At 40.5% G+C, this 14640-nt stretch overlaps 1 protein-coding gene across 1 annotated transcript; it reads left to right on the top strand.

Annotated features, from left to right (window-relative positions):
* The first annotated feature begins 612 nt into the window (after positions 1–612).
* LOC130887464 (40S ribosomal protein S7-like) lies at positions 613–1219 on the top strand. Its single transcript, XM_057789936.1, has one exon. It carries the CDS (start codon positions 613–615, stop codon positions 1195–1197), a length of 585 nt encoding a protein of 194 aa, XP_057645919.1. The 3' UTR covers positions 1198–1219.
* The last annotated feature ends 13421 nt before the right edge of the window (positions 1220–14640 follow it).

Below are 14640 nucleotides of genomic sequence, written 5' to 3'. Positions count from 1 at the left end.
CTTTTTATTTTAACAGAAAAGGCGAGGTGGTGTGGGATTTCCTCTGTATGCTGTGAATACCATTGGTTAATAAAAAAAATCTCGCTTGGCCTGATAGGGTAGAGTAGAACTAGTCAGGAGAAACTAAACTTAATGCTGGAAGAAAGTAGGCAGAGTGAGAGAGAAGCCATGTAGCCCTGTCAGAGACAGATGCCAAAACTTGCCAGTAAGCCATGGTCACATGGCAATACACAGATTAATAGAAATGGGTTAAATTATGATGCGTTATCCAATAAGAAGCTCATCTTGAAACTCATTTGGGTTGAATGTTTCAAGAGCTCTCCAGATGTCCTGTTATCTCCTGTATATTTTAAATTGGAAGTTTTAAATCTATGGGACATCCATTTTACTCTCCAGGTACATTTGGCATTTGGTCCATCTAAAACTCAAAGGTATAACTCATATTATTGGTAGACTTAACCTCCATTTTTACCTTGATCCTGCAACCACCATAGGTTTCTATTTATCTGTTCTAAAGAACACAATCAAGTTCTTTTCGGCCTCCACCCGGATATGAGCAGTTCTCACGAGAGCTGGGCCTCTTTCCAAGCCGGCACTCCGTAAGGGCGAGCTATGTTCAGCTGGAGCGCCAAGATCGTCAAGCCTAATGGTAAAAAGCCGGACGAGTTCGAGTCCGGCATCTCTCAGGCCCTGCTCGAGCTGGAGATGAACTCGGATCTCAAGGCGCAGCTGCGGGAGCTCAACATCACTGCGGCCAAGGAAATTGAAGTTAGTGGTGGCCGGAAAGCCATCATAATTTTTGTACCAGTTCCTCAGCTGAAATCCTTCCAAAAAATCCAAGTCCGGCTGGTTCGTGAATTGGAGAAAAAGTTCAGTGGGAAACACGTAGTCTTCATTGCTCAGAGGAGGATTCTGCCCAAGCCAACTCGGAAAAGCCATACGAAAAATAAGCGGAAGCGCCCCAGAAGCCGCACGCTCACCGCAGTGCACAACGCCATCCTTGAGGACTTGGTCTTCCCGAGTAAGATTGTGGGCAAGAGGATCCGTGTGAAACTGGACGGCAGCCGGCTCATAAAGGTTCATTTAGACAAAGCACAGCAGAACAACGTAGAGCACAAGGTGAAAACTTTCTCTGGTGTGTATAAGAAGCTCACGGGCAAGGATGTTAATTTTGAATTCCCAGAGTTTCAGTTGTAAAGAAAATGACTGAATAAAGTGTCATTCGGAAAAAAAAAAAAAAAAAAAAGCAAAGAGCTCCACTGTGGAGTCCTTAGACTATTCAAATCATTTGTTTGACTTTCATTCCGAATCTGTGCTCAATATATTTTAGACAGTGTTCACCTCTTTCTCAAATGAGATATTTAGTTTCAATATCTTACCTATATTAGATAACTTCATGAAATGGAATGGAAAGTGATCTGAGGTGTCCACATAAAAGCTCACAGTTTATGTCACCTTTCTCATTTCTGCCATTCACCTCCCACTTAAACTCACCCAGAGTCTAAACTTAATCAACTCTTGTCCCCATTTCTCAAAGAGTTTCCACAGCCCAAAGGAAATGAATAACAATTTCTAACTAGGTAAGTCCTGAAAGATAAGATCTCAACTGGGCCAGCTTATAGCACAGGCAAGTGGTAACTGCTGGAGCCACTGAACAGGATCTACTCTGTGGATGAAAACAGAACCGCTAATCCCATTTGCAGAGAAAAACTTGGAGACACCAACTTGTATCTCTCTTCATACATCCTTCAATATATTTGCACAAGATTAAGCCTAAAAAGTTTAAAATAAACTTGAAGCTTTTTAATAAAAAATAATATTCAAAATCAGGTATATTTTAAGAACTGATTATGAAATGTAAGTGCTTGAATAAAACAAATTAAATTTGATATACACTTGCATGCCAGGACATCCCCAGGCTCAAACAGCACCCTTTCTATTGGATGTTACAAAAATCTCATTAGAATAAATTTCTTGCCATTCTCATTACAGGATAAAGATACATGAAGAAATAAGATTTGCCAGAAGTCTGCTGCTTCTTCTCCTGTCATGTAGTCCAAACTGGCTATCACTGTGTAGGCTAGACACACACACAAAAAAATCTCTTCCTTAAAGAAAATCCTATAAAAAAGTTAAATTACTCCTCATGTTTCAATGGGGGTTTTCTGCCCAGTGAAGGAACTTAAAGTCTGCATCCACATACCAAACGTCTAAAGAACATGGAGGCAAATAGCAATTACTCTGCTGCCAATGTTTCCTGAACTGGCATACGAGGGTGCTATTAACAGTGCAAACATCTAGGGAAGGCTACCATCCAGATGGTATTTGACTTATGTGCTGCTTCAGTTGGCCATGCCCTTTCCCCTGAACTTCAAATCTTCTTTTTAGCAAAAGCTAATTCCAGGGTCTTTACCTTAGCCACCCACTTCCCTGATCAGAGAAGGCTGCCAAATATTCTGTCATCAAACTCACAGTATTGGAAAATTATCCAAGACATTCAAGTAGTGTTCTTGGTGTATTGCTAGAAAATACTATAAAAATCACTCAATGCAATTCTATTTCTCTTTTAAATCATCAATCAGCTGCAAATTTAACTTGTTTCTTTTTACAAATCTTCCAGGTGCTTGTTCCTTGTGCAAGAGTCTGATGGAAGAACTAATTATAGCTACTGCACTCTTGTATATAACTCAGGTACATGATACAGACCATTATGCAATTGCACTTAGCCTTACTTAACAACACAAATGTTTATATAGATGTAAAAAAAATTTCTCATTAACTTTGTCTCTTAATGTCCCCCTAAAATGTTGTACCTCCTTATATAACCCAACTAAAAAAATGTATATTATTAGTAAACTTGTATTATGGATAATTGCCATTTGTTAAGTTTTACTGTGGACCCTTGGTTGGAACCTCTTCTGATGTGTTCTAACTGCTACTCTTTCTGCATAACGCCTTTTGCCAGTTCTAAGAAACTAAGAGATATATGTAACCCAAAGTCTTAAGAGCATTTCTGTTAAACTTAAAGGGGAGAGTAATAGGCCATGGGACTTCCAACTCATCCCTCTTCTTGTCACTCTATGGATATTTTTTTTAAGCATTCAGAAATAAAAGAGTTGGATTGAAGACTTCTTTGCATCATTAAATTTCTGTGTCTAACAAACTCTCTAAATTCCTTTAAATAATTGTTGCTCATATGAACATCCTTTAGGATTAACTATTTTTAAGCTATTAAGTGATTCTTTGTGTATTTCACGTCATGCATCCTGATCCAACCTCTCCTCATCCCTTAGTATCTGCCCTTGCAAACTATGCCTCCTCCCAAATGAAATAAAATAAAATTTAAATGAAAAACAAAATCTCCTTTTGAATGCTGTAGTGTGACACACTGAGTCACACAGTATACATTTAGTCTGTACATCTTAACTTGCAAGTGTTCATTATAATGAGTCATTGGTTTTGTTCAAGGCCTGTGATTTCTGCTACACTATTGATATTGATAGTGGGCCCTCACTGGGACTTTTTTGGATATCTTGTTTTGCTCTGTGCCATGGATATTCTGCAGCTTTGGATCTGGACAGCAAGCTCATATACATACACCAGCAGTTCATCAATGGGTGGATGTTGGGGTGGGCTGACTCATAGTCCTGGGTCTGGGTCTGACTGGTTAGTTGGATTGAACAGTCTGCCAGTTTTCCTTCATCTTCATTATCAGCACAATCTCTTCAGCACATCCTGGATTATTTCACCAAGTGCAGCAGGCAACAAGGGGTGGGGCCAGCTACTGTTCTCAGCCACTCATGGCTGCTTTACTTCCATCCACATCACCAGGGCCATCTACTGTGTACCCAGGCAATCAGCAGTGCCCTGCCATATATTTGCTCACCAAAATAGTGCCTGCCCATGACCCCTGGTTTCTTGTACCTGCCCAAAGCAGCGGTTGCAGGTGGGAATATTACAATTCTATTTTTACGAAAACTACATCTGACTACTGCTAAGAATGAGATTTGCGCCTTGATCCATGAATGATGCTGCTTCCACTTCAACCACCCTTAAGTGGTTTGAAATGAGGCCCAAAGACACAGGGGCCAAATCAAAAATTCAACCACAAGTCTCATCATATGTATGGATATTTAGTTCCCTAACACTCTGGATCCCTTCCTGGATCATGCCTTTCTTTCTTACTATCCTCATACAAACATTGCTATACTGTCTTTTACATATATTACATAATGAACTGCCCTCCCTTAGAAAACCAGACTAGCCTCTATATCAAAACAAAATGTTTCATTAAACCTTTTCCAATGGTTGTCATCCTACCACAATGCATTTGTTGTGGTATGTCCATAGCTGCCACATTTGTTTCAAATATATATGCAAAATGTCATCTTAGACACTGCGGAGAAACTGGCTGCAATCAATCTTCATCACTAACAGAGTAGGCTTATTAAAGTTCTTCACATGAGTCCTCTATTCTTTTTCCTGTTCCCTTGCTTCAGTATTCTGTGGCTCCCTGTTGTTTCCACTAGCTCTCTTTGTTGCAACCCTTCTGGTGGTTCTAGTCATTGTCACTCTGAATGACTGGACTCCTATCATCATGTATACTTTCCAGAATCTTGAATATCAAGTTGCTCTCCTCCAGCTTATTAACTCTACTGATATCATTCCCTTCTTCCTGACCCTCCTTACCAAATATCCATAGCCCTTCAAGACACAATATCCTTGTCCACACCATCTTAGGGAGCTACAATTTCTAGATACTCACTACTTACCTCCTCACCCTGTGTATTTGCTTTTTATTCCTTTCTTACTTCCATAACCCTGGGCAATTTCTCAGTTTTACTCTGTAACCAAATCCTCTGTTTTCAGTACATTATATATTATTTATCAAAAGTTTCTCCAGGAATGCATAAGAGAAGTAGCATAATCCATCCTTAATCAAGTTAACAGGCCCCTCCTGATAAGTGACCAAAAATTACCCTCTTCAATAAACATTGAAATATCCCCTCCAAATGATAACACTCCTCAGTTTAAAACAGTTAAGAAAGAGTCAATACCCCCCCCCACTCCCTACCTTTTTTTCTGTTTTCATGGTTTAGAATGATAAAATTTCTCCCTTCAACAAACAAGAATCCCTCTGAGATTTTGATTTCCTTGTATTAAAAAGCCACAATCCAGAGAGGACTCTTTACTGAAATACCCTGTTTTTTGAGGCAGTCCGTTTTGCTTGAACAAACAGACTCAGGAAAAGAGAACACAGACTCACACATGAACCTCTATAGAGCTACATTTAATGTCTCATTTCCAAGCCTCTCTAAAAACTCCAAATACTCTCCCTCCTCCTGAGGACACCTTCATTGTCAGCACAAAGAGGCAGTTCCCTGCTGTGTGTACTAACAAATGCAGGTCATCTGTTAAGGTCAGACTCTGGTCTTTTTCCTCTGTTTGTTTCTGTATTCTGTGATCTCAATCTAACAACATAGATAAATCTGATCTTGAATTCATCAATACAATGCCTCCACCTTTAAAGTGCTAAGATTACAGACCGACCACCATAGTCTTTGACTTTATAATTTGAATGTATTTTAGAAGGGAAGAGTGTGGTCCTAGCTTAAATCTCAGTACTGATGAAGTATAGGCAAACAGTTCAGGGGTTCAAGATCAGCTTTGCTAAATAAGGAGTAAGAGGCCAGCCTGAGCTACAAAAATCCTTTTTAAAAACAAAAACAAACAAATAAATCAATTAATATACTAAAAATAATCCAGCTCATCTCTGGAGGCAACTGATTCTCCCTCTCCTAGTAGAAATTGACTGGTATTGCATCATCTAGATGTGGGGACATCTGGTGTTTTGATAGTTTGAAAGGTACATCAAGGAATAACATTTTTATGTTAGTCTATTCTAGGCAATGATATTATTGAAAGTTCATTAGTGAATTTTTTCTAACATATCTAGGAAATAGTAGCTATCAGTATTATGCCCTGGACACAATCTTTCTGTCCCTCATCTATAAGCCTTATGTATTGTGTTCAATTTGTGCAGGTTGGTATTAGTCAGTCTACTGTCATTTATTTTCTGAATTTTAACTAATTATAGATCTGTGCAGTAATATCTGTCAATGCTTCGTTACTATTTCTGTGATAAAACACCATTACCAAGGTCCTTAAAATCTCAGAGACTTCATGAACATCATGGAAGGGTCCATTGCTAAAAGAAAAGAAAAATGTTGCTGGTACAATAGCTAAGAAGTCACATCTTAAACAAGACCATCAAGCCCATAACAAGGAAGAGGGCTAGTCTTTTGAAGTATGATCCACTCGTTCCAGCATCTCCTATTCCTTCACCAACTTGGAAATAAATATTCAGACATATGTGCTTATGAGAGTCATTTTCATTTAAAATATTACAGTATCTATTGTTGCTTAAAGAAGTATCTCTGATGAAGGGTAAGAAGTACACTTATCTATGGGTGCAAGGATATACACTTAAGAACACTTATATGTTATATTGGTCTAGAACTAGGCAGTTATAAGCTCTCTTTTCTTGTCGGTGACCTCTCCAGCCCCAGATATTTAACTAAGTTTACAGGATCATTGACAAAAACAGTATCTTCAGCAATTGGTGATAAGAAAATGAGGTGCTTGCAGACACATAAAATTAGATACATATCTTGCACTCCGTACAATAATCAAATCCAAATGGGTAAAATACATCAATTTAAAGCCCAAACCTTCCCTCTCGATACTGAAGAGCAGTCCAAATTCCCTGCCCTGCGGGAAGACCAAGGTCCTTCTATCTACGTCCAGAAAGGTGAGCGTCCAAACAGGCTAAGCTCCCACAAAGCCAGTTCATGTATTAGGATCGAAACCTAGTGCCATTGTCCTTGGCTTCTCATCAGTCTTCATTGACCGCCATGCTCAGAGAGTCCGGAATCAACCCATGCTTATTCAGTCCCAGACCAGCTGGCCTTGGTGGGCTCCCAATAAATCAGTTCCACTGTCACAGTGGGTGGGTGCATCCCTCGTGGTCCTGATTTTTTGCTCATGTTCTCCCTCCTTCTGCTCCTCATTTGGACCTTAAGAGCTCAGACCTTTGCTCCAAATTGAGACTCTGTCTCTACCTCGATCCATCGCCAGATGAAGGTTCTAAGGTGATATGCAAGATATTCATCAGTATAGGATAGGGTCATTTCAGGTTCCCTCTCCTTAGTTGCCCAAGGTACCAGCTGGGGACATATTCCTGGACACCTGCGAACCCCTCAAGAGTCAAGTCTCTTGCCAACCCTAAGATGGCTCCCTTAGATAGGATATATACTTCGCTGCTCCCGTATCCATCCTTCCTATATCCCAACCATCCCAATCCTCCGAGCTCCTCCCATCCTCCCCTTCTCATATTTCTCATCCCATTTCCCCTTTGCCCCATGCCACCTCACCCGCAAGTTCCCAGTTTTTGCCCTGGAATCTTGTCTACTTCCCCCTCTCCATGCGGATGACTATATGATTTTCTTTGGGTTCACTTTCTTATTTAGCTTCTATAGGATCACACATTATATGCTTAATGTCTTTTATTTTATGGCTAGAAACCGATTATGAGTGAGTACATCCCATGTTCCTCTTTTTGAGTCTGGGATACCTCACTCAGGATAGTGTTTTCTATTTCCATCCATTTGCACGCAAAATTCGAGAAGTCATTGTTTTTTACTGCTGAGTAGTACTCTAATATGTATATATTCCACACTTTCTTCATCCATTCCTCCATTGAAGGGCATCTAGGTTGTTTCCAGGTTTTGGCTATTACAAACAATGCTGCTATGAACATAGTTGAACAGATACTTTTGTCATTTGATGTGGCATCTCTTGGGTATATTCCCAATAGTGGTATTACTGCTCTTCAGTATCGAGAGGGAGGGGGAATGGAGTGGGGGGAGGAGAAGAGGAGTGGGGATAGGGGGAGGGAAGTGGGGGGAGGGCAATATTTGGGAGGAGGGGAGGGAAATGGGAAATGGGGAGCAGGTGGAAATTTTAATTAAAAAAGAATAAAAATAAATAAATAAGTAAAAAAAAAAAATAAAGCCCAAACCTTGAAACTTCTAGAAAAAATAGGCAATATGGACTATCTTAATAGAATTCTATTTGACCAGAAATTAAGGCTAGCAACTGACAAATATGAACTCATAAAATTTAATAACATCTGTAACAGCAAATGAAACAAAGAAGTAAACAAGAAATCCACAGAATAAGAATCTTTCCAGCTATACATCTAGCAGAGCATTAATATCTAAAATATATATATAAAAAAAACTCAAAAAGAAGAATCAAGGAAACAAATGGCCCAATTCATTGTGCGCTGAATGTGATAACGACTACACTATAGAAGCAAGCAAATGTATGAAACTAGAAAAAAAATCCAGAGTGACGTAACTCATACCCACAAAGAAACACACGGTATGTACTTGCTTGTGAGTGGATATTAGATGCAAAGCATGGGATAACCATATTATAATCCACAACTCCAGAGAAACTAGGTAAAAAGGAGGACCCTAATTAGGACACACATGGAGGGCCCCAGGAAGGGGAAATAAATATGATCTCTCCTTGGTAAACTGGGAAGGAGGTAGAAGCGAGAGTATGGGGAATAAGATCAGGCCTTTTGCACTGCCGTGACTTAAAAAAAAAAAAAGCCTGAAAAAATGAATGGGTCACCCCAAAACCTCACCTGCATGAAGTTTAAAAGGGAAACTCACCAAGTGAAGATGAACTTGCCTGGTGGAGTGTGTGTGTAGGAAGGCCCGTTTTCCAGTGTGGCCTCGGACCTGGGCTCTGGGGCCTGGACCCCACAGGAAAAAATTAAGGCTCCTCAGTGGGACACTCCATATGTTAAGAATAAGAGTAACTCCGCTGGTGCAAGTAATCCAATTAGGTCAAATCAAACCAAATCAAAATGTCCATTGTTTTATTAAGTAAGACACTCTTGGGTGGCCGAGCACATGGCAGGGAGACAGGACAGCAGGGAGCTCATGCAGACCCCCAAATCACGTGTTCCTCCTCTAGGAGGCCCCTTAAATGCCCTGTGAGACTGGTCCTGATCCCCCCCCCCCAACCAGAGAGGGGTCAGGGCCTGGCATGCTGGGATTTGGAGTCCAGAGCAAAGCAACTCCCAGACCAGGGGCTGGGGCTATGCCCCCAACTTAACAAGAAATATGTGTCAATTGTTTATAATTCTTATATACAAAACCAGTGCATTATTAAACTTTGCCTTCCAAATGCCAGAATTGAAGGCATGCACCACCACTAACCAGCTGCAAATACGTTTTAATTTTAAAAATTAAAAGAAGAAAGTCCACCCAACAGCTTCAGACTTTATCCTCTCTCCCAGGCTGCATATTCTGGCCTACAACTTTAGTAGAAGACTTCTGCTTTACTTTTCCTGAGGCTAAGCTGGGGACATGTACCCAAGAGAGGGTACTACCCGCTGCTAACTGCCACTACTTAAATCTGGCTTAACATCCCCAACAGCAGCACCACCTTTCAATTCTATATTCTAGTCCATAACTATTGCTACTTTACAGGAGGCAGGGTATTCCTGGGGACCCCAGGTAAGACACCACCCAAGGGTCCCATACTACGTATACTACACACACACTCTGGCTCCATACTCTGGTCTACAGCTTAGGATAAAGACTTTTGCTTTATCTCAGGCCAGGCCACCAGTCCTATGACATTTTCCACTGACAACTAACACTCCATTAAAATTAGCAAAACCACCAATTGCACCCTCTTCCCTGACCTGATATCCCAGCCCACAAATTTAACAGAAAACTTCTGCTTTACTGGAATCAGTGCCTTACCAGGAAACCCAGAGACTAAGCAGCTCCCTAGAACCTAAACGATTCCTGACATAATACATCCAGCAATCTCAGGACACTATGAAAAGATGTAGCAGAAGAATAATATGAATAGAAAGAGAAGAATACCAGCTCTCAGGCCTTGAGAATATATTCAACAAAATCATAGAAGAAATTCTCCTAACTTACAGAAAGAGATGTATATAAAGATACAAATATCTTACAGAACACAAAATAGATTGCACCAGGGGGAAAAATTATGTATGCCACAAAATAATCAAAACCCTAATCATACAGAACAAAGAAATAATATTAAAACTGTGAAGGAAAAAGGCCAAGCATACCTACCAAAATTACATTCAGGTCCCCAACTGAGACTCTAAAATCCAGAAAGGCCTAGATAGTTGTCTTGTAGGCTTTAACAATTTATGGATGCCAGACCAGATTATTAAAAATATCAAAAATTTCTTTCACAATAGATGGATAAAATAAGATATTTCATGACAAACTCAAATTTAAACAATATCTATCCACACTTACAGCCTTATACAAGAAAACAGAAGGAAAATTCCAATACAAAGAGATTAACTACATCCACTAAAACATAGGCAATAAATAATCTCATGCCAACAAAACTAAAAAAGTGAAACATAGAAACACACTCATACCACTACCACCACCACCAACAACAACAATAACAACAACACAAAATAAGCAGAATTAACAAACATTGGTTATTAATATCTTTTAGCATTAGTGGACTCAATTTCCCAATGAAAAGACATAGACTAACAGTATGTATATGAAAACAGGATCCTTACTTTGAGAGTATATGAGAAACACACCTCAACACCAAAGTTAAATATTACTTTAGATTAATGTGCTGGAAAATATTTTGCAAGCAAATGATCTATAAAGCGAGCTATTTAAATATCTAACAAAATAGATTTCTAACTAAAATTCACCAAAAGAGATGGAAAAGGACATTTCATACTCACTGTTAAGTTGGGAGTGTAGCCCCCAGCCCCTAACCCTCAGAGTTGTATTGGTTTGGACCTCCCTGGGGCTCAGGACCACTTCCACAGAGTATTTAAGTGAACTCCCAAATGAGGATCACGTGGTCCCTTTTCCATCCTTCTGGTGGTTGCTTTTGTGGACTCCCAGTTCCCCCGCGGGGCCACCCAAGAGTGCAGGACTCCCATTAAACCTGGATATTTCTTTTTTTTTTTTTTTTTTTTGGTTTTTCGGGACAGGGTTTCTCTGTGGTTTTGTTTTTTTTTATTATTATTATTCTTTTTTACTTAAAATTTCCAACTGCTCCCCGTTTCCCATTTCCCTCCCCCTCCTCCCACATATTGCCCCCTCCCCCCGCTCCCCTTCCCCTATCCCCACTCCACTTCTCCTCCCCCTAGTCCACTCCCCCTCCCTCTCGATACTGAAGAGCAGTCCAAATTCCCTGCTCTACATGAAGACCAAGGTCCTCCCACTTCTATCTAGGTCCAGGAAGGTGAGCATCCAAACAGGCTGCGCTCCCACAAAGCCAGTTCATGTATTAGGATCGAAACCTAGTGCCATTGTCCTTGGCTTCTCATCAGCCTTCACTGTCCGCCTTGTTCAGAGAGTCCAGTTTCAACCCATGCTTATTCAGTCCCAGTCCAGCTGGCCTTGGAGAGCTCCCAATAGATCAGTTCCACTGTCACAGTGGGTGGGTGCACCCCTCGTGGTCCTGATTTCCTTGCTCATGTTCTCCCTCCTTCTGCTCCTCATTTGGACCTTAAGAGCTCAGACGGTTGATCCAAATTGGGTCTCTGTCTCTCTCTCGATCCATCGCCAGATGAAAGTTCCTGTGCCATTCTCCTTGGCCTCTCGTCAGCTCTCATTGTCCACCACATTAAGAGAGTCCGGTTTTATCCCATGTTTTTTTCAGTAGCAGTCCAGCTGGCCTTGGTGAGCTCCCAATAGATCGGCCCCCCTGTCTCAGTGGTTGGGTGCACCCCTCATGGTCCTGACTTCCTTGTTCATGTTCTCTCTCCTTCTGCTCCTCATTATAACCTTGTGAGCTCAGTCCGGTGCTCCAGTGTGGGTCTCTGTCTCTATCTCCATCCATCGCTAGATGAAGGTTCTATGGCGATATGCAAGATATTCATCAGTATGATTATAGGATAGGTTCATTTCAGGTTCCCTATCCTCAGGTGCCCCAATGAACTAACTGGGGACATTGCCCTGGGCTTCTGGTAGCCATTCCAGGTTCAAGTCTCTTGCCAACCCTTAGGTGGCTCCCTTAACTAAGGTATGAGTTTCCCTGCTCCCCCATCCAACCTTCCTTTACCCCCAATCACCCTGATTCCCCCAGTTCCCCTCATCCTCTCCTTCACACTTTTCTCTCCCCATCTCCCCTCATCCCCATCCCACCCCACCCCCCAAGATTCCCATTTTTTGCCCATCAATCTTGTCTATTTCCCATAGCTGGGAGGATATCTATATGTTTTTCCTTGGGTTTACCCTCTTGTTTAGCTTCTTTAGGATCACAAATTATAGACTCAGTGGGCCCTATCCATGGCTAGAAACCAATTATGAGTGAGTACATCCCATGATCTTCTTTTTGGGTCTGGGTTACCTCACTCAGGATCATATTTTCTATTTCCATCCATTTGCATGCAAAATTCGAGAAGTCATTGTTTTTTACCGCAGAGTAGTACTCTAATGTATATATATTCCACACTTTCTTCATCCATTCTTCTATTGAAGGGCATCTAGGTTGCTTCCAGGTTCTGGCTATTACAAATAATGCTGCTATGAACATAGTTGGACAAATGCTTTTGTCATATGCTAGGGCATCTCTTGGGTATATTCCCAAGAGTGGTATTGCTGGGTCCAGGGGTAGGTTGATCCCAATTTTTCTGAGAAACCGCCACACTGATTTCCAAAGTGGTTGCACAAGTTTGCAGTCCCACCAGCAATGGATGAGGGTACCCCTTTCTCCACAACCTCTCCAGCAAAGGCTATCCTTGGTGTTTTTGATTTTAGCCATTCTGACAGGTGTAAAATGATATCTCAAAGTTGTTTTGATTTGCATTTCTCTGATCGCTAAGGAGGTTGAGCATGACCTTAAGTATCTTTTGGCCATTTTAACTTCTTCTGATGAGAATTCTCTGTTCAGTTCAGTGCCCCATTTTTTAATTGGGTTAATTATCCTTTTAAAGTCTAGTTTCTTGAGTTCTTTATATATTTTGGAGATCAGACCTTTGTCTGTTGCGGGGTTGGTGAAGATCTTCTCCCAGTCAGTTGGCTGCCTTTTTGTCTTAATGACAGTGTCCTTTGCTTTACAGAAGCTTATCAGTTTCAGGAGATCCCATTTATTCAATGTTGCCCTTAATGTCTGTGCTACTGGGGTTATACATAGGAAGCGATCTCCTGTGCCCATATGTTGTAGGGTACTTCCCATTTTCTCTTCTATCAGGTTCAGTGTGTTCAGATTGATATTGAGGTCTTTGATCCATTTGGACTTGAGTTTTGTGCATGGTGATAGATATGGGTCTATTTTCATTCTTCTACAGGTTGACATCCAATTGTGCCAGCACCATTTGTTGAAGATGCTTTCTTTCTTCCATTGTATACTTTTAGCTCCTTTATCGAAAATTAGTTGTTCATAGGTTTGTGGGTTAAAATCCGGGTCTTCTATACGATTCCATTGGTCGACTGCTCTGTTTTTATGCCAGTACCACGCTGTTTTCATTACTGTAGCTCTGTAATAGAGTTTGAAGTCAGGGATGGTAATGCCTCCAGAAGTTCCTTTATTATATAAGATTGTTTTGGCTATCCTGGGTTTTTTGTTTCTCCATATAAAGTTGATTATTGTCCTTTCAAGATCTGTGAAGAATTTTGATGGGATTTTAATGGGGATTGCATTGAATCTATAGATTGCCCTTGGTAGAATTGCCATTTTACTATGTTGATCCTCCCAATCCAGGAGCAAGGGAGATCCTTCCATTTTCTGGTATCCTTGCTGTAAATAGCTTTAATTATATTTAGGTATGACCCTTGTATCCCTAATCTCTCCAAGACTTTTATCATAAAGGGATGTTGAATTTTGTCAAATGCTTTTTCAGCATCTAATGAAACGATCATATGGTTTTTTTCTTTCAGTTTATTTATATGATGGATTACATTGATAGACTTGCATATGTTAAACCAGCCCTGCATCTCTGGTATGAAGCCTACTTGATCATAATGGATAATTTTTCTAATGTGTTCGTTTATTCGGTTTGCCAGAATTTTGTTGAGGATTTTTTCATCGATGTTCATGAGTGAGATTGGCCTGTAATTTTCTTTCTTGGTTGGGTCTTTGTGTGGTTTTGGTATCAGAGTTACTGTAGCTTCATAAAAGGAATTTGGCAATGACTCTTCTGTTTCTATATTGTGAAATACCTTAAGGAGTATAGGTATTAGGTCTTCTTGGAAGTTCTGGTAGAATTCCGCATTGAAACCGTCTGGTCCTGGACTTTTTTTGGAAGGGAGGTTTTTGATAACTGCTTCTAATTCTTCACGACTAACAGGTCTATTTAGGTTGTTCACCTGGTCCTGGTTTAACTTTGGTATATGGTATTTATCTAAAAAAGTGTCCATTTCTTTTACATTTTCCAGTTTTGTGGCATACAGGCTTTTGTAGTAAGATCTAATGATTCTCTGAATTTCCTCTGTGTCTGTGGTTATGTCTCCCTTTTCATTTCTGATCTTATTAATTTGCAAATTCTCTCTCTGCCGTTTGATTAGTTTGGATAGGGGTTTATCAATC

Source organism: Chionomys nivalis, chromosome 15, assembly GCF_950005125.1.
Source record: "Chionomys nivalis chromosome 15, mChiNiv1.1, whole genome shotgun sequence".
NCBI classification, from domain to species: Eukaryota; Metazoa; Chordata; class Mammalia; order Rodentia; family Cricetidae; genus Chionomys; species Chionomys nivalis.
Note: the sequence above shows the minus strand (reverse complement) of the source record. Positions and strands in the feature narration are given on the sequence as shown.

Coding starts and splice junctions, on each gene's coding strand:
- LOC130887464 (XM_057789936.1), top strand. CDS start 613: ATGTTCAGCTGGAGCGCCAAGATCGTCAAGCCTAATGGTAAAAAGCCG.